Source organism: Squalius cephalus (genome assembly GCF_949319135.1).
Source record: "Squalius cephalus genome assembly, chromosome: 1".
NCBI classification, from domain to species: domain Eukaryota; kingdom Metazoa; phylum Chordata; class Actinopteri; order Cypriniformes; family Leuciscidae; genus Squalius; species Squalius cephalus.
Genome location: NC_137122.1, coordinates 29,576,202 through 29,597,486, shown reverse-complemented (window position 1 = coordinate 29,597,486; position 21,285 = coordinate 29,576,202). Strand labels below are relative to the sequence as shown.

The 21,285-nt window shown below is 39.3% G+C and overlaps 1 protein-coding gene across 1 annotated transcript in view; it reads right to left on the bottom strand.

The window, feature by feature from the left end:
• The window catches only part of olfm2a (olfactomedin 2a), a 90,158-nt gene extending 69,172 nt beyond the window's left edge, over positions 1-20,986 (bottom strand). Inside the window, exon 1 of the mRNA XM_079883498.1 lies at positions 20,549-20,986. Within this exon, the coding sequence (XP_079739624.1) occupies positions 20,549-20,605 (57 nt within the window). The 5' untranslated portion in view covers positions 20,606-20,986. The remainder of the gene's footprint in view (positions 1-20,548) is intronic.
• Positions 20,987-21,285: the final 299 nt, after the last annotated feature.

Here is a 21,285-nt window from a genome sequence, read left to right as displayed (position 1 = left end):
AATCTGGTCTAAATACTTTGGGCCGTTTTCTTTTAGCTGCTATCTCTAAGTTTAGCATTGACTTGATCTGGAAAGTATGCTTTCGAAATTATTATTATTGAGTTTAATGTGTTATTTTTGTGTGTTTTCCTTGGGTTGTTTACTCTCATCTAAATGTTTCTACATATGGATACCGCATGTGCAGATTTTGTGAAAGTGCTTTGTAAAGTGCTTTTGCATGAAAGTGTCTGCTAAGGACATAACTAAAGTAACACATATTTCCCAGAGTGACTTATAAAACTGACTTCACCCATTTAATACAGTGATGACCCTGTGGCAACAGTTCACTAAAAGCTCACCAAGTAATCACAGGTACTACAGATAGAACTGTTAAAGGCTTTCAGTCCAAGAACTGGTGCGCAGTTTTCTTTCCTGTGTTGATGTATTTCCTCTCTATATGTCATTGTGTTTATTATGTAGGACATCATAAGTTTTGTATGGCTGACAAAAATAGCGAACCACCAAAAACCTCCATATCAATCTTTATTCGAGAAGATCCAAACAGATGAAAAATATATGTATTTTCCAGTAGATTAAGATCAAGGATCATGCTTATTCATTAATGTGTTATTGTCCAAACTTATATTACCACCCTGAATTCAAGGTGTCCACTATAATGGACAAACGTAATAATATTCAAATAAATAATAAAATGTTTAAAAAGTTTTGATGAAAAATTGAATATATTTTTCCGTTGTGCTTTAATAATTAATGTATCGGATGGTTCAATAAGCAGCACATTAGCATTTAGATGGCCTCTCCAATTTTGATTTCATATGATTTCATTTTGATTTAAAGTTACTTATGATAGTGTAATTCTGTTAAAAATGCAGGACAGCAATGCAGGAAGATGTTTAGGGTCGGAGGTGCTGAAATATTCGGAGGTGAATGGATGGGTGTTTTTTCCTTCATTTATTCTCGTAAAGAGATAGCATAAAGAAAAGGATGTGCAACTGAAAAGAAATTATGCAACCTCAACTTTCTATAAATTTTAGTGAACGTTCAGTTAATTTAAGGAAAGAATAATCTCTTAGATAAATATCCCTTTCAGACTCAAGGACTAACATTTCTTGAGAGTATTAGAAAGACAGAACAGAACATGGGGCTATCGAGAATATTTTTATTTTTAACCAAATCACGGTTGCACTTTATTTGACACTACATACACTTACATGTACTTACAGTGTGCTTGCCTGAGAAAGTGATGGTTAATATAAGGTAACTACATGGGTTAAGGTTAGATTTAGGGGAAGATTTAGGGTTGGCACATATATAACCCAGTTATTGTAAGTAATAACTATAATAAGTAGATATGGGGGAAAGGACTGTAAAATAAAGTGCTACCCAAATCACAATATCTTAAAGACAATAAACAAATCAATAAAAATATCATAATAAATCAAAAGACAGAGCAGAAAAAAGACTAAAAGCTCAGTTCCTCTCATGCCACCATCAGATATTTTAACTTTATTAAATCAAAAGACAAATTAATCCAAATTAATCTATTTTGACTCATCACTATTTTGAATAATTGCAAAAATTCCACTTTTGAACGAATAGAGTTTTACTAGTCATGTTATCTCAACTTTGAGACAACCATGTAACTTAAATGGCTTTTATTAGGCTATACTGATATGACTTGAGTCTTCACCTCATACGGATTACCATGACTTTTTAAACTATGGAATATTTATTATGTGCAGAAAAAAAAAAGGAAAAAAAGACTTGTAAAGCCGGTTTGATCATACTTAAAAAATTAAGGCAGCAACTTAAGTTTTTAAGCTGAATTAGGTGGAATTTTATTTACAGTGTAGACATGTCAAGCTTTTTTCCTGCTTCTGCTCACTTGTGCTGGCATCAGCAGACTTGATTCTCAAACATACAGTATAACGTCTGAGCATGTCATGTGCTCTACGTCAGTCCCGAGGGAAAGTATCAGAGCGAGCAGGTTGTGCTGGTGTGTGGAAACAGGAGAGGCTTGTTATCTTTGAGAATATCAAATGAGGACTGACAGTGCTTCTCTTTCTTGGTTCTAGAAAAACCATTCCCCCAGTGCAGGGCCTGGCTCAGGTAGTCACTGTTGTGTAGCTTATTCCACTTCTGTGTCCGCTTTCAAGCACCGCCACAGAGAGACGTGGAAAGGGAGGAATTTCCTCATCAATGCCCCGTCGAAGAGTTTGCCAGAGCTCCGGCACCCGGAGTGGCCAGCGTATCTCTTTGGCTGTCTGTCTTACAGAAGAACAAGCATGTAGATAAAAAAAGAGTCTCCTCTCTCTACCTCTGCCTCTCTGGCATTTGCATTTATTGCTTTCAAATCTCTCTCTTTCTCTCTTTGACAGGTTATCTTTCTGAAGGAGATGCTGCATTGTCACACCTGAGGGTGACGAGAGGGAAAATATGCCCTGAAAAAAATAAAAAACAGGGACAGGGGGAGACTAAAAAGAGAGGAATCAAGAAAGAAAAGACATGGAATGGGTTGCTAGTATAAAGAAAATAAAATCTGTTTAATATCTCAATTGTTTCTCTCACAGACCAAAGGCCCTTTTTCATGAAGCACAAGCGGAATGAATTTCTGTGTAAATCGTTTATAAATCCTTTCTCACGTAAATGTTCCCACTGAACTGACACTTTTACGTATGAATGGTTTTGCGTATGATTTACATAAAAATTATTCTGCTTGTGTTTCATGAATAATCCCATTGAGATTAAATGGAGATCTTTTTTCCTACAATAAAGGCACTGTCTCCTCTAAAGTTTCAGAAGATCTCAAAAATGTCTTCGAACTGGGCTCTGGTTTGAAGCTGACATTTCTTATGAAATTCTTCCCACATCAAATTATCTAAACTATGACATCCACTATAAAGCAATAGAAGAAAAGAAGACATTTTGAAGTAATGTACTGTTTTTTCCCCCCTTGCAATTATGATGAATGTCGACGGGTCACAAAATTACCATAAAAGTGGTCCATACAACTTGTAGACTGTCTTCAGAATCCTTATTATCTGCATTCATTTTATAGCTTTATTCTCTTAATGCACGTCAATAACTGCCTCTGTTTCTATTTTCATTTCTCCAATGGAATTCTAGAAGAAACATTCAATACATGGTTGATATGGCATGAAATATAACGTAGAACTCCAGACTGCGAACTTATGAGCAATAGCATTTCCTTCTGAGGACAAATTTAGACTGTATTTTCACTGCAAGAACTAATGCACATATCTGATATATTGATACAGCCTATCCAGTTTTTTGTCCTGTCTGTTTAAATTCACTTAACATATAATAGTAGCTCAAAGAGTAGAGAATAGCGTTTACAATGCAAAAGTCATGGGTTTGATTCTCAGGGAATGAATAAACTGATCAAGTGTATACCTTCAATGCAATGTATGCTGGATAAAAGCATCTGTCAAATGCATAAATTGAAATATAACCAACTGTGTTTGCATTAATACCCTTCCTCCAGCAATGCAAAGCACTGCCTAAAATGAATTGATGGGTCGCAGAAGTCCACCTTAAAAAAAAATTTGGGGGTCAGTATAATTTTCTGTTTACATTTTGAGAAAATAATACTATATATGGGCAGTCTTGGCCTGTTGGTTAGAGAGTCAGACTGGTAACCTGAAGGTTTCAGGTTAAATTCTCAATACCTGCAGGAAATGACTGAAGTGCCCTTGAGCAAGGCTCCTAACCCCCAATCGCTCCCCGGGCGCCGCAACGAATGGCTGCTCACTTCTCCGGGTGTGTGTGTGTTCACGACTCACTGCTCCTAATGGGTGTGCACCAACTTGGCTGGGTTAAATGCAGAGGACAAATTCCGAGTATGGGTTACCATATACTTGGCCTTCAGATGTCACTTTCACTTCCCTATATTAATAATAATCACACGGACACATTAAATTGATCAAAAGTGACATGATTTATAATGCTACAAAAGGTTTCTTTTTCAAATGAATGTGATTATTTTGAACTTTCTATTTATCAAAGAATCCTGCTGCAAATGTTTCTTGAGCAGCAAATCAGCACATTAGAAATATTTTCTGAAGGATTGTGTGACACTGAAGAGTAATTGTGGCTGAAAATTCAGCTGTGCATCACAAGAATAAATTACGTTAAAGTCGTAACACTTTACTCATAGCTTTTATGTATGATGCATAATAAAGATATACATAATGTATGTTATAATGCGTTATATCTTTTCATAAATAATTGTAACTAAAGTTAAAACGCATTATAATATTTGGAGATTCCTTGTTACGTCTGGAATTTGTGATTTAATGCATTATACTTTCTAAAGGTGAGTCGCGCTCTGTGTGTTTAGTTTTGTTTTCATGGACTTTTAGTTTGCATTCATCAGTCACCTGTTTCCTGTGTTTCCATTGTTCCTAGTTTCCGGCCAATGGTTAGTTGTCACGGACACTCATTAATCATCACAGCTGTTTGTCATTGTCTCATCACCACCATGTATTTAAGTTCCTCCTTTTTATTCAGTTGTGGTATTGTAGACACACTGTTGCGTTGCTTTCTCGCCTTTGGATTATCTGAGTTTGTTTTATTAAAGAACCTTTTGTTTGTAGAAACCTGTTTAAGCCTTTTTCTTCATCTTCATCTGAACTAACCGTGACAAAGTGTGTAACAGTGAATAGATAAGTATTATAATGTATAACAGGGCACAATTATTCATGAGACTATACAATCCATTTTATAAGGTGCATTACCAGGCCTAATTCATGTTACAAATACTTTTGTAATGCATTATATATAAAAGCTTTAAGTGTTACCGTTTATTTAAGAGAGTAAATTTTGTAATTGTAATAAAATTTCACAATATTACAGTTTTTACTGTATTATTGATCAAATAAACGTGGCCTTGTTGAGCATAAGAGACTTCATTCAAAAACAATTCAAAATCTTACCGACCCAAAACATTTAGTTTTACAAACAGTAATTACAGTACCATCCATTCTCTAACCATAACTGAAAAAAAGTCATTTTTAGACGAGATCATATCTGTCACATAAAAATTGTGAAAACTTCTGAATCAGATGACCAGATATCATATAAGTAGCCCAAAGTAGCCCAAATCCGATGTGAAAATAATCAGATCTCGTATGTGTTTTTGCTCTTTACAGAGTAAATGTTTAACTTCTGCATTCAGAGTTCACTCTTGAATAGTGTCACTTTTGCAGTCGATGTGCTCTAAATATAACATTTTAATTTATTGTGAACAGATGGCCACATTTATTTGTAGAAAGGAACATAATGCAGACTGACACCAAAGAGACTGCAGATTTAAAACACTGTGTCAATCTATTTAGTACTGTCATGCCTTGTTGCTAAGAGTTTTGAGAGCAAATTATAGAGTGCATTGTTCTGTTACCAAATTGATAAGATGATTGCTTTATTTTAAGACGAAACTGTTGCATAGATACCACTGCGATTGATCGTGAGATTGTGAATTCTTTCCACCACAACAAAGCAGCCTTTTACATAAAAAAAAAATGATTATGCATATGCATCGCACCACACATAAATGTGAAGCATGTAGTCAGGTGACGCACCACGAGCCCATTCCCAGCATAAAGAGTTTAATATCACACGCAGAGGCTTGAGGGTCTGTGTGCAACAGCCATATTTATATTCCAATCTTCTACACTGAAAACCCACATCGCAGAGCTCATAAAAGATTCATTCGGTGGTGGAAAGCAAGGTCGCACAGGAAACCGGTCAGAAGGTAGTTACGACAACACGCCAACATCAGACAAAGGCAAAGCGACCGTGCGATCACACCGGCAAGCAGCCCTACCGTCCCATTATTACGATAACCTCTTGCCCGGATACTTTTTGACTGGCCGTAGCTGACCCGACCCCCAGCCGATATGTGTTGTCTCGTTGAGGTGTGTTTGTGTACATGTTTTATTAGGTCACGAGGTAGTGTGTGCGGCTGCGTACAGTATTAGTAGGGCAGAGCAGGACGGGCCCTCTTACGGGCTGCTCTCGCGGCTGTCAGAAAAATGTCACATTCGCTTAGAGTCAAGGCCGCAGAGCCGAGGGAGCCTGATACCGCATGCCTGATATTCACGCCACCAAGCAGAAAGAGCCGTAGCCCGACACAAAGAGAGGCAGAAAAGCATGACACGCTGCTTGAACAGGATGCTCTGTTAATCTGCCGCTTGGGTGACGGAACAGATTCAGCAGAACTAAAAGAAGAATTTCATGTACCAGCTGTACTAAACGTAATTTAATAATGTCAACCTGAGCACGCCGGGGTGAAATTTCGCACGGTCCCGTGGCTTTTTTTATTTTGGCCGTTAAAGGGAAGTGACAGATATTTGGGAGCGGATTGAGTTGTGACGCTTCGATGTTACAGCCTTCTGCTGCAAAGATGAGCCTCGGGGTCTCGCCTGGGGAACGACATGCAAACAGACCCTTCTCTAGACTGTCATCTAAGGACGTGGGGTCTGGTGATCCATTAGGCTGCGAGACAATACATACATCTGCACTTTTTGAAATTGACAACTTCACGCACCTAGAGGCCTATAAAAGCTCAGCCAAGACACCTGGTGTGGTCAGCTTAGGCCACTGTTCCCCCGAGCCACGCTGAAGTGTGGTGTCACACCAGGACAAACATGCTTTCAGGTAGAAACATTAGGAACATTTTTACTGTTTATTTGGTCTGATCCAGCGCCCAAAGGGTGACTTTTCGCAAATTTAGCCCAACACACTGCTGCAATGCCGCTACACCTGTAAAGGATACATCAAGCAGATGTTCGAATGTTCATAAACATCACTAACAGCTTCTGAGTGCCTCTTACTTTTTAGGTTTGCCGCTTCTTACCCCACAAATGGAAACATAAACATCACGAGGAGAACCTCTGTAATTAACAATAATTAGTAAAGGAAAAATACTGAATCCATTAGTTAAATGGTCGCATCTGACAATATTGTACACAGAATGAGAAGTTTCAATCTGATTAGCTGGCTTTGTTTTTTGGTTGTTGTTTTTTTCCCCGAATGTTTTTAATTGTCCACCAGCAAGCAAAACTATGTAGTCAGTTCCAATGAAAAACGAAACACTAAATTTGCCAGATCTTGTAAGGTTCATTGCATTTAAGGGCACCTATTATGCAAAATTCACTTTTGCATGGTGTTTGAACATAAATGTGTGTTGGCAGTGTGTGAGCAAAACCACCCTAGAATGATAAAAATCCACCCAGTGGTTTTTTTACAATCTCAATAAATCATAAGCACTGTCTCAGAATGAGCTGTTCTCAGATTCGGCGCAATGTGACGTAGAATTGAGCAGGCCCCTCCCACGACTGTTGAGTGACACTTCAGTTTGAGCCTAGACCCGCCCTGAGTGAGCTGGACACAGAGTCTGCCATTGTTCGACGCTTGAGCAGCTGTAGACAAGAATGTCTCCTAAGCGATTGAGGTGTGTTGTTGATGGATGTAAGAATGAACATAGCAGTCTTCATTTACTCCCGTTGTTACTCAAGGATGGATCTGTACTGTTTGTGATCAAGCTTACACTCTCCGGAGCAACAGGCCTAACGTGACTGGACACGGAAGAAATGAAAGTGCGAGCGCGCTCTTTATGACAGCTCTTCGAGTCATTTTACGGATATAAGGTTTACCAGTTTATTTAGCACCCACTGAAAAGGTGTGTATATTTGTTTACTGTTAGTTGTAACGAGTGTTTTGTGTACTTCGCTGTGTATGTTGTTGATAATGAAAGGGAGAGAGAGAGATCTTACAGAGATTCTCTGGAGTAAAACTAACGCTCATCTTTTGTGTGATGTACAATAAACTTCACTGAACTCGTCAGTATATTTTGGTCATCATTCGGAGGGGTTTTGCTAGCAGGCTTGTATTAGTGGATAAAAGCAGATGACAAATAAGTTATAACCATAATTAAACTAAACTATACCTGTTCTATGTCCATACAGCATATATTCTCTGGCTCTGTGGGCATTATTGTCCCACTCCGAGTCGAAATGAACACCGCAACTGAGAGTTTCTGTTCTGATATTATCAGATGAGATTGTCCTGGCTCTGAGCGCGAGCTCGTGAGGCTCCGCCCCCTGTGTCGTGCAGCAGCAGTTAATTTGCATTTAAAGGGCACACACTAAAACAGCGCGTTTTTCTGAGCCCCAAAAAATTACAATTTAAACATGCTGTAAAAAATGATCTGTTGGGTATTTTGAGCTAAAACTTCACATACATACTCTGGGGACATCAGAGACTTATTTTACATCTTGTGAAAAGAGTCATAATAGGTGCCCTTTAAATCTATGCGTTACAGCAAAAGATCTATATATATATATATATATATATATATATATATATATATATATATATATATTGGGAGGTACTTTGTAGCAAGTAGGGATGCAACAATAATAGATAAAATATATACAACTGAAAATACAAACAGATTGATTAATTGTTTATATAGAGCACGCTATAGGTTGAATTCAGGTTTTTCTCCCTAGTCATCTCAATGGCACAAAGTCACACTATGATGTTTGAAAAAAAGGTTAATTCTCATGTTACGCAGCACATTTGAGCTTCTGTAAGAACCAATGAGGTTCATTCTCATGTTACGCATACATTTGAGCTTCAGCAAGAACCAATGAGGCTTGTTCTCATGCACCAAGCTGGTTCAGTTGAGCTTCTGTTTATTTTTCACTGATCAATTTTTAAATGTGAATAAAAGCCTAAATTCAATCTGTTCATCATATAATGTGACCGAGTCTCTTCAGAAAATTTTGACTAAATTGCTTGATTCATATGGATTAGTTTTACAATCTCTTTATGAACTTTTTGAAGCATCAAAGTGGTAGTTGCATAGACTGTCAATGGAGGGACATCTCTCAGATTTCATTGACAAGATCTTCATTTTTGATCTGAAGATGAACGAAAGTCTTACGGGTTTGGAACGACATGAGGGTGAGTAATTAGTGACAGAATTTATCATTTTTGGGTGAACTTAATCTAGTATTTTCGTCCCATGACTGTGGGGACAGAAAAATGTATGACATAGCCATGCGCACTAACTAGACCGTCTCATTCTAGCGTTTAATGCTGAGGAGGACTCTAGACTGCAAGAGTCCGAAGGACTGGACTAGGAAGGACAAAGCCTCACGAGGATACAGCCTTCAGTTTGAGAAGCATCCATATACATACTTGGAATAAGCTGCAAAGTGAATTTGTAGGCCAACCTAAACACCTCATTTCCAATGGTCTGCCATTTTTTTTTAATGGGCTTTTAAAATAGTGTTTTTTAATTTATGAATAAATTAATAAAAATGCTTGTGGTCTGTAATTAAGTAGCAACTTACATATAACTTACATTTTTAAAGCGCACAATGGTTTCAAAATTCACATTTGAAGTATGACTGGTGTAATTTATGTCGAAGAACAATACTTTAAAGCAGATACTATGAATAAAATACCTTTTTTTTATTCATAAATCCAAAAACACTATGCTAAAAAACCGCTAGCATAATGTAGTTTTACAGCTACAAACTAAACAGCTCTGTGTCGACAGTCAGTGTGTATGTGAGGACCCACAGTAGTGTCAACACATATTGTGAGCCTCCTCTTATGTGGATAAATAAATAAATATTGATAGCAGCAGGTATTCGCACGACTGTCATGCGAGGGGCAAAAGCAAGAATCTAATCTCACACTTCTCTTGTTCCTCTTTCCAGCAGACAACACAAAAACACCACAACGGTCACACAGCAGTAGCATCTCTGCTCACACCGGACAAATCTATGGACTAGTGCGCATGCCATGCATGCATGCATTCTGGCCACATTCGACCCCTCCGCTGTGCCACACACAATACAGTCTCATCAGTGGGTCCTAATCAGCAACCTCTCACAGTGTAGGCTGGGCTATTCAATCGCCTCCTCTAGCCCTGCATACGCACGCGCTCCCTGATTGTAATGCACTACAATTGAATGTTAATGGGAACACTTGAAGGTGGGCGAAGGGAGGAGGCTTATTCATTTCTCATTGCTTGTTAGTGCCGCTCATACGCCGCCTGTGACATTATTATGATGTCAACTATAGTATCATTATAACCAGACACCCCCGCATGTTTCGCATATGAAAATATTAACATTAATTTCTCGGTCCACCTGCCATTGTGATTGTTGCGTGGCTCAGGTGTGAACCACATTCATATGCAAAAACGCACACACTCATGGGACAAAGGAAAGGTCATGTTGCATTAGTTAGTAGTTTTTTATATTTATATAGTTAAGTTGCATAAGGTGACCATTTTCAGAAATGAAAACCCTTGTCATTACTAACATCTGATTATGAATTACAAGGGGGCCATTTTAGTTGTGTGTATTTTGACCATGGTAAATTAATTAGCTATGGTATATCATACTCTGCTATACTTCTCTAAATGAAATTCGTCAACACGCGTAGATGTATATAAGAGTTAGAGTATCTTGTAGCACTAAAACTTGCCGAGTCACAATGGCCAACTATCCTGTAGGCCAGTGGTTCTCAACTCCAGTCCTCGGGACCCACTGCTCTGCACATTTTGTATGTCTCCCTTATTTAACACACCTGAATCAGATCATCAGCTCGTTAAGAGAGACTCCATGAACTGAACTGAGTGTGTCAGATAAGAGAGACATACAAAATGTGCAGAGCAACGGGTCCCGAGGACTGGAGTTGAGAACCACTGCAGGCCTACGTTCTAAATAATTAGAATAACAAATTAATTAATTAATCTTCAAATGATTTATTACACAGTTAACTACAGAGAAGCTAACACTGGTAAGTAATAATTATGAGGTATTTTTAACAATTGATATATTATCTTATGTCCTTGCTGTGCCCCTGTTAGTATAGCATCTTGACTGGCCTCATTAATAGTTTTTAAATGTCTGTTTTTCATTCTTTTTTTCTAAAACTGAAAAATTTCACACTGTATGTTTAAAAAAACAAGCTTGTGCAATATCTAGCATATTCGGTGTTGTTTCAGTCTGTGGCCGTTTTGCAAAAAAACAGGGACATTTCCAGGGACCGCTTACCAAAAAAAAAAAAAAAAAAAAAAGGGAACTGTACCCAGAAAAAGGGAACATCTGGTCAACCTATGATAGAGGATAATGGGAAAATTTAGCCAGGATTACATCCTTAACCTTTCTGAGAAACAATGACCACAGAGAGTCATGACAGGTTAACATCTCATAAAGAACAGTGCCTTTTATAATATAATGTCCCCATCATTATTTTGGGGCATTAAGGCTCAGGTACAGTATACTTCATTTTCCGCGTTCTGCTTCATCTCGCACACAATTGAGCCTGCAAGCCTTTCAAAGTATTCTCCTTTGACCGTGAGCCAGGATAGGCGCGTTCGCCGTGCGCATGCTATCTCGTTGGCCCTTTCTTTTCAAGTGCTTAAATCACTCGCAAATGCGATGCTGTCTGCGCGTCTCTGGCTGCATGTGAATAGTGTGTGCAGACATTAGGAATTACGTCACGCAGACAGTCCGCAAGCTGGAGTGGAACACAGATAAGGGAAGTATACTTTAGGACTAACACAGACCACCAAGTCAACACCCTCTGCTGGCCTCAATAGAGGGTATGCATTAGCCGCTTTCCGACCAAGTAGTTACAGGAACTTAGTTCTAGGAACTGTCCACTTCTAAACAGTTCTAAGAACTACTTTCCCCCAAACTCGGTTTTGCTGTTTGCGTTCGCACTGGCCAAGTGGCCATAGGAACTGGTAGGAGGGGTAAGGGAGTGACGCAAGCACGGTGACTTTTATTTTGACGGCGCGACGGACCTTTATTTTGGCGGCGCTGAGAACGCCAGAGCGTTCAAAGCTGTTTATTAGTTAGCGATCTGTCTAACAGTACTGTTTAATATCTTATTAGATAGAACTGTTATAAAAAGTAGACAGTATATGAAAAAAAGGTTATTAGCCTATGCCGTGTGGTTGATGTCCAGTGTTGCTAGCTGGGCAGATAAACATAATCATGTTTGGCTTGGTCCCCTCAAAGTTGCGTTGGATTTTCTCTTCAGCATAAAGGTTTAGAGACCCATCTATCACTGTTTTCCATGTTTGTATAGTTAGTTTATGGAGTAAATATATAGGCTATAATCTGTGTGTTTACATTCTAGCTGTTTTAAAAATGGTGGGTGCTGGTGTTCCGCGTGCGTTCGGTCATCAGCGTACACTAACGTCACGAGTAGTTCCTATAGTGCTGGTTTAGACCCTACTCTGAAGTAGGACCCAAATTAGTTCCTACAAATGGAGTTCCTAGAACTAAAATCGTTCCTAGTTCCTGCGGTGCGAACACGCCGACATCCGGGTACTTTAGCCAATAGTTCTTCTAGGAACTGTGAAAAGGTTCCTCCGGTCGGAAAGCGGCTATTGACGTCACTTTCCCACCAGAACACAGCGCCCTCAGCCAGACTGAGTGGCAAAAGAGCTGCTGTGTGACTGGATTTAATAGGGGAATCTCTATATAGTGTTCTTTAAAACTAACCAAAGATCCAGTGATCCATGGATTGGCACTGACATGCAGCTATGAATCTTGTTTCCTGACATTTATATGTGCCTGATTTCGATGCCAGAAAAATAAATAAAGCAAATTTGCCTGTGAGTGTGAACGCTTTATAAATACAATATACGGTAAGTCTAAATCAGGATGATCACTTATATCAATGTTATATATATATATATATATCATCATATCATCCAGCCCTAAAACTTGTATGGTTTTTCAACAGTGTTTATTTAAAAATCCAATTATGCAGAATATACGATGGAAAATATTTAATTGATGAGTTAATACAATATATAACAAAACAATATGATATGATTTGACGCTGCTTGGAGTCCAGTTGTTTCTATGAATTGCAGCGATCCATTTGCTTCTCTGTTCTGTAGCTTTCGGCAGTCTGTAAAACAAATATACCTCCGATTTCTTGTCAAATCTAATCATACAGTCAATCGCAAATCTCTTTCCCATTGTTGATGTGTTTTGTGTGTTTTTCGTGGCATTCACGCTGAATGGCTTTTTTGCCACTCAGTGGGCGTAACCCCAGTCACTCCGTCCGGCGGTGACCATCAATAGCACCTCTTCCACCAACAATCTTAGCTTTCCCCAAGAGCTCTCCCATCCAAGTAGACCTCAGACTCAACCGTTCTTAGCTTCAGTGGGAAACCATGCAGAAGCTGGAGGGTGACAGCCTGTGGTGTTAGTGAAATGGAGAGCAGCTGTTGGTCTGCTGGCAGCTCTTGTTCGTGCTATGAGTTCTGGTGGAGAGATTTATGCCGCTGGTCCTGGGCCTTTTCATTTATCTAATTCCACAATTGGAAGTCGGACCGATGGCTGGCAGAGCACATCCTGTCCGACCTTCCTGCATGTCCTTGATCTCAAAGGCAACTGAAGCTTTGTAACACGTCACTGCCCCCTTTTGACCGCCGTCCAAGAGCACCGTCACCGCTCCTGATATTTATTAGGCTCTCAACAGCCAAAATCCACTATGAGGCCATTTTCATTGCCAAGCTAACTTTAGAAAGGAGGCCTAATAGGTTCACGCACATTATCTCACATCTGATCAAATGGGTGTATAATAGGCCTTTTAGCTGGTGGGCAAGACGAACTGACTTGGACTGCACCATCCATTCATAATTCAAAGAATGGGCTTTCACTGCAAAGCTTTCTTTAGCCTGGATGTGCACCGAAAGTAGTGATAGTCTCCAGGCAGCTGCCCGTATCCTGGTCGCATTGGTCCAGTGCCACGCAAGCACTCCATCCTGACCAAATCTGGCTGGATCATGATGCCACCAGTTGCTTATTAGAATACAGTAGATCCTGCTTGGACACTATTTCACAAACCCACAATATAGGCAAAGATAAAAAAAACATGTTTTGACCAGCTGTGAATTAAAAGACACCTATTCATACGGTTCATGGGAAGCTTCGCTTGACCCCAGAGTGACTAATAACTCTTACAAGAAGTGCAGAAATTCCATCTGGCAGCAGCTTAACTGACATTATTCATTTTATCTCATATTTCCCTCTTAATAAAATCTCAGGACTGAGGCAGTCAGTTTCTACTGAGCTTATTATTAAATGACTGTATTCAAACGAGTTTCTAGCGAACAGCAGGTCCAAAGCAGATCATTTCACTTCACTCCAGCTGGGCGGCTTTCCACAGTGGGCGCTTCTCTATTTCTCAAAGGCCTGCGCATTTAAACATTCTTATTAAACAATTGCAGCCATTTGCTTCTGATGCACATCTCTGGTGTATTTACGAAACGAAGGGTGAAAAAAAAAAAGGCCTGCAAAAAGATTTTAATCAAGGGTTTTGTCTCACAGTCGCAACCAATTAGCACCTCTCCCCAGCAGAGGGTTTGATATAATAGTGCTAAATAGTGAGTAAACAGACAACACCCTCATTCTACATGCTAAAACATTTATTTTGTTATCCAAGTACTTTAAATCCGTCTGTCCGTGATAAAAAGCTGTCTACGCTGCTGGCTGTGGTGAATTACCGTTTATCTTACACGCACATATTCCACTAAATGCAACTTTTGTGTCGGGTATTTAAATAGTCAGCTGTTAAAGGGATACTTCAGGATTTAGCATTAAGCTTTGTATTAGTAGAAAACCTGTTGTATTTTCGAATTACCCTGCTTTCCACCCTCATATCCCCCTGAGAGGAGAGATTTATGTATTTTTTGTCTGGAAAAAATCCTCCGATGACGCAAAAATCTTCATTTTGCATCATCTGAGGATTTTCTGGCCAGAGGCTAAAGACTACAGCCAGTAGATGGCGTAGTTCCGCATGTTTTCAACCCGCCCATAGAGGGTTGGATCTCACTCACAGAATGTACACATAGTCAGCCGTCTTTCTTTGGAAGCTAAGCTAACAGGCTCTTGTTCTGTGGAGAAAGCTGAATAGTAGGAGAAAGCTGACTAAGTAGGGGTTACCATCCTCCTTTTCCCGGACTTGTCCGGCCGTCGAGATCGTTCAAAATGTACGGGATTCAGCTTTTGCGTTCTGCGGTCGCCATTCATTGTTTTCATGCACACCTTTTGTTTCAATCTAACTGAATTCATTCCGATTGGTGAATCTGAATGTAGTGTTTACATGAACGCTAAACAAGTGATCGGTTGATGTGCGTTTTACCATTGCTAAGAAAATTCCCGCTCCTCCGTGAGAGATGCGAGACCCGACGCGTCTCAGTAATGACGCCACCGGCCTCGCGCCGTTCTCCCGCGGCCGTCAGCCTCGTCCTGTTCACCACAGTAAACATAATGAATGAATGGCGACTGTAGAACGCAAAAGCCGAATCCCGGACATTTTGGGTCTCTAAATCCCTGGCAAACTCATCACGTAGGCTAGCCTTGTTGTTTGTTTTCAACTGTGCTCTCTTACCGGTAGGCGTGGCCTCCTAAGGCAGCGAAGCAAGTGCATTCTGGGAGTTGTTGTCTTTCATCTACATAAGCCAAAAATACATTTTCTGGGTTTTCTCAGTCTAGAAAGCTCCAAATTAAAAAATTTCTTCACATTTCTTCTACTTAAATGACCTATTTTAAATACACATTCATCTTCCCAGATGAACTTCCCAGTGAAGTATCCCTTTAAATAGTACCCGTTTCGACCCTGTTGGGGTAATAATAATACAACTGTTCTGCGAAACTGAGAAGTTCTAGCTACTAACTAAGCGTAATAATTATTTACACAGTATACAATGTGTGTAGTTTTGGCGAAATAAAATAACTGTCTGAAATCAATAAAATGTGCATCATAATTATGTATATACATAATATATTCATACAGTATAGCTCAAATACAGTTCATTGTATTGTGCATGTAATCATAACAGGTCAACAGAGGATTCAACAAAAATAAATTGCTGAAGTAGTACTTAAATATTTAACAAATTAAATCATTTTATTTGAAAATTACTCATGTAGGCAATTTCATCCTTCTCAGATTTGAAAAACATAGTGAGACTTGTGTATTTAGCTGCAATGAGTTTCTAGACTCTAAAGATTTCTTTCTGACAAATGTGCCAAATCTGTAACACAGATTCCCAAATGTGCACTCTAGCGAGTTCGGTTGTTTAGCAAAAATACAGCAAACCCGATTGTTGTTGAGTGTGATGGCATTGGCTTTGTGGCATGTTCAAAAAATAAATCAAGCAAAGCGGTTTTAAGCTCGCGCTCGATCTGCCCAAAGTCCGGCATCGACCAGCCCGGAAGATCTACGTGTTACTGTCTTTTCTCGAGGCAAAGTATTTTTTGATTAAATGCAATACATTTGAATATGTATTCTCTCGTTATTTCATCTGACTCCATAAATGAAAAGGTTTGCATCATTAAATGTGAGCGAATGTTTGACTATTCTTTTTAACTCTTTAATGAAAATAATGTCAAAGTCAGTTAGAATAATCAAATGTAACAATTTATTATGTCAGGTAAATGTATCATGCCAGTTTCATAATCAATTCAAAGACAATCGATACAAAACACCAAATGCTCTGGAATAAAGAGAAAAGATGCGAACCTAACATTAAAATACATGATGCTAAGGTCACTCTTAGCATCATGGGTCAACTTGAGTTACAAAAAGGCGCAAAGCCCTTTGCTGCATTCCATTATATAGACAGAACCTCTTTCACATGGAAACATGTGCTAACAATGGAAATTTAGAGGTTACACCTTTTGGGGGTATGAGACCATTTGCCATGAGACCACCTTCCTTTGTGTGCCAGTTATCTCTAAACTCTTAAAAACCTTATTACCTTTTGTTTTACTTATTTGGAAATGAGACATTTGTACCAGTCGCACTGAGACATTTCAAATGATACCAAACATGCATAATACTCGATGATAATCATTCACATTAAACCATTTATAGATTCTTGGGTGAGTTTTTGGTGATCTTTGCATGGGGGAGAAGGAGTGGGGGATGAGGGAATGAAATGTAGATTAGGATGACTCGGAGGTGAGACTTTCGGGAGTTCAAATGTTAATTTCCAGAGAGGTCCTTTGTCCTCTCAGGGCCTCAAGTAGACTGCCTGGCTTTTATCTAATTTCTCAAGTCTTACAGTGTTCAGTTCACGATGATATCACGATGCATTGCATCCTCACTTTTTAATATTACTGCTTCGTCAATGAATACACAAAGTGAACTCACATAACTTAAACTTTTCAATTAAGCATTACGTTTATTTACTTAATAATTAGGCAACGGGTTTCCTACATTTTTTTAAGTTAAGTCAACTGATCACCTTTTGTATTCATTGACGAATAGGCATGTGCAGCAATATTAATAACAAGTGAGGATGCAATGCATCGTGATATCCAATCCAATCCAATCGTTGACATGATAATCATAATCGAATTGAATTGTGAGACCAGTGACGATTCACACCCCTACCTCCCATATAGTTTTTTGAAAAATTATCATTTCATTCATGGACGGCTTCAAATGGAAGCACTGCCTTCCAGCTGAAAGGAGATATCCGATGCTCTCCTGACAGCTCTGTGATGCCATTAAAGCAAGGAATGATCAGACACATCCATTGGGCCCCTTGAGCTGTATATCTGAGCTAGCGTGTTTGCCTCTAAAGCACTGGCTAATTACATTTGATGAAGATGTTGATTGCGAGCAGATTTGTGGCTAATCATTTGTCTGTCATTGCGTGGCTGCGGTATCGTATAAAGTATGTGCTTTACCCTTAAACGCATAGATTTAATAACGTTTTAAAATAAACTAATTAAAGTTTCTTTAAGACGCACGATTTCTTCTGTGTTAGCGCCGCCGCCTAGCTTTGAACTGCGCTAATGATAGCAGTCAATAGATCCAATTCCAACTGTGAGCAGTCACTCCAAACTAATTAAGAAGATGAGACCCCAATAAACGTACATCAGTTGATACAGACTGAAATGGTTTAACACACAGAGACCATAAATTATACAATGCGGTACGTGCTTGGGGAAAAAAAGCAAAAATGTCATTTACATGTGCATCCAGTGTAACAAAGGTGTGTGCACAGATTCGAGAAAATGATTATTGAGTGAATCATCGCAAAGAGCTGAGCACAAAACGAGCTTTTAATTCGTTAAACTGTTATTGTTGCTAATTTACATTTTCCCTGAGCCTAATTAAACCCGGTTTCATCCAGTTTTATGGCCTTAATAGAATTTCATCCTCTGTGCTTATTTAAGTACTCAATGCACAGACACATAGACACTCACACAGATGCATAGACGTACACAGTGTGAACGCGTGTTTAGTGTGCTAAGTGAATGCAAGCGATGCAACCCCATCATAAAAAGGGAATTGCCAAGGTCAAGTAGGCGTCCATCTGTATCACTGGTTGTCATGACCCCAGGGCATTATGGGTACTCAACAAACACACGTCGTGAGCGAACAAGTGCATCTGTCTCATTAAAACATGTTGCATATTTCATGAGAGTGTGTTTGGTGGTTTTAATGTGTGTATGGTTACATTTTTTTTGTGAGTCCATGTATGAGGATGTTTCTTAGCATCCCATGTGAAGTATTCCTAGCAGGATAGAGACACACCAAAAGAATTCATCAATTTTTTATGTCTACATTGCTACATCAGGGAGATGGGTGTTGCCATTTTTTCTCTTCTCCATTTAATATTTAATGCAAACACTTACAACAAATTGTCCCCTAGGGCCAATTATGAGGAGTTTATGGTGAAGAAACGGAAATATACATTCCTACGCATGCCTACAGGACTCTCATATCTTTTGCTGATGCGTTCTCATTTACATATCCTAATCTATGTCTGGAACAGAACTACTGGCAAATTTGCAAACTGTGCACACATCTTGTACCGTATCATTTCCTTTCCTAATATTAAAATCATTCGCAGACTGCTTAACATACTGTTTTATAGAGCGCACAGGTTACATCTAATCTAATGCATCATCTCCGGTCTCTAATTATGCCACATAGCAGGATGTCACATGCTCTCGGTTTTTATTCAAATTATTTTTTACTTACAAAAACATTAACATGTTATTAAAATAGCGTGCAATAATGAAAATTGTTCTTAAATTATTTTTATATTTTTTTTTTAATAAGATAAAATAAAATACAACAAAATACAAATAAAATAAAAAATAAAATAAAATAAAAACATGACAGGCATTTTTTTTTTTTTGCCTTATTTTTGAATTATTTTCATATTCCTTCTTCTACAGCTTATCTTCTCAAATCGAATCCATAATAATATGTATAAATTGGTGTCAAGTATAAAGAGTGCCGATATTACATCCTAGCTCAGTAACTGGGCGGGTTGTATCAACAGAAAACATGGACATTTTAAATTTGGTACATGAACGTATTGTGGTAATCAAGAATTACTTGTTCTGAATAATTATTACCTAACCAATCCATCTCACCACCTTCATTTCATTTGAAACAACTTAATTCACAATGGTACACCAGTTCTGTCATTTGCATGATTTCAAAGCAAATTATAACACAAAATCGTACTTTCTCACATCAAAACTAAAACAGTAGCCAACAGCATCTCCGGTCACCATGCACTAAAGAGTGGTGGTCATGTATTTTATTGATGTCACCCCTGTCATTATCTAATTTCCAGTTAAATGAATGGTGTTAACTAATCATGTTTCCAGCACTCCCCAACTATTGCGCTTTATTGCAGAATAAAACCTCAAATTAAATATTGACTAATTCCACTGCTAGCTTTTATAAAGTTGCCTCATGTTGTGGCACGGCACGAGTAATAATTCACTCAAAAACTAAAGTGCAGGAGAAAGGCTACTTCAGCCAATCACAAACGCAATCGGGTGATTGGCTGATCGCTGTCCATGGTCCTGACCAATCGGGCCATAGTTTCCAATCGCGTGAAATCGCGTCTTTTACACAACAAGTATTCCAAAAAAAAATGATTGATAGTTGATAGCTGACATGTAAATGACAACGACTAAAAGAAGAGTAGTTTTGGCGAGTCTATGAAAAATGTTCACATGTCTGATTTGGCAAGAATATTTCCGGGTCAGATAATGTGCTGTCCTTCACTTCAGTTCACATCTGTCACATCAGTTCTCGTCATCCAGCTCGAGGAAATCTTACACTCGAGGAGAACAAACGACACACAGCTCTTACAAGTGCTCCTGTAACAATACGAACTGCGCTTCAACAAACACAAGTCTGCTTGTGATTCATTGCGCAACTTTTCAGTCCTCGAGCTGTCCTCCTCTTAATCGAGTTCCCAGATTCTTCGAAAATGTTCCCTGCGTGCCGAGACGCTCACTTGAGATTAATCCAAACAATTCAACAGTGATTCAACCATTAACCTCCAATGAGCTAATTAGAGCTTGTCAAAAAACTGATAATCAAAAGAAGCCACTGTGCATCTCGCAACAATGCGTATTTACACACAACACAGGCTGTGATGACGGATACGAGCAGTGTTTCGCATGCTACGAAGGCATCTTACCTCGCAGGGTATAGTGGATAACATTAGCAGCAGGAACATGGCACTGAAGAGATGCATTCCTCTCGAAATGACAGCGTTCCGACCACCACCAGCACTTGGACACTTTCGTTTTTCAGAGCTCGCCTGCTTTCCTCGCGGTCCGCGCAGGATTCTGTCAGCGTTCTGTCGAGCGCGCGCGACGATCCATCCACATCACAGGAGGCACGCGCTGGGGTTTATTCCGCTCACGGAGGCAGATTACCCCCACTGTGCACGGCACAACGAGCCGCCTTGTGTTTTATGATTAGTACCCTGTCTTTCGCTTGTGACCGCCACCAAGAGGTCAGAGTTGTAAACGGGCTCGGGAAATGAAGTATAATAGCAGTTCCCCTCTCAGCAGGCTTTTTTTGAAGTGGGATCGACTGACCGAGCTCCAGTTGCAGAGGTTGGAAGGTGACTAATGTGCTTGCGATGCTCCGACACTAGGAGCAGCACACTTTGATGCTCTGGGAACGGATTCAAAAAGAAATGCCCTGCTCAAGATGAAGCTCAGTGTGTGTGTGTGTGTGTGTGTGTGTGTGTGTGTGTGTGTGTGTGTGTGTGTGAGAGAGAGAGAGAGAGAGAGAGAGAGGAGACGAGGGTGAGAGAGGAGGCTTTGCCTTGACAGCTCAGTCTGTTGCACAAACAATGGATTTTTGAGATGGGGATAAATGACATGCATGTCCCCAGGAGAGCTGTGACATTATGATACGGGCGTT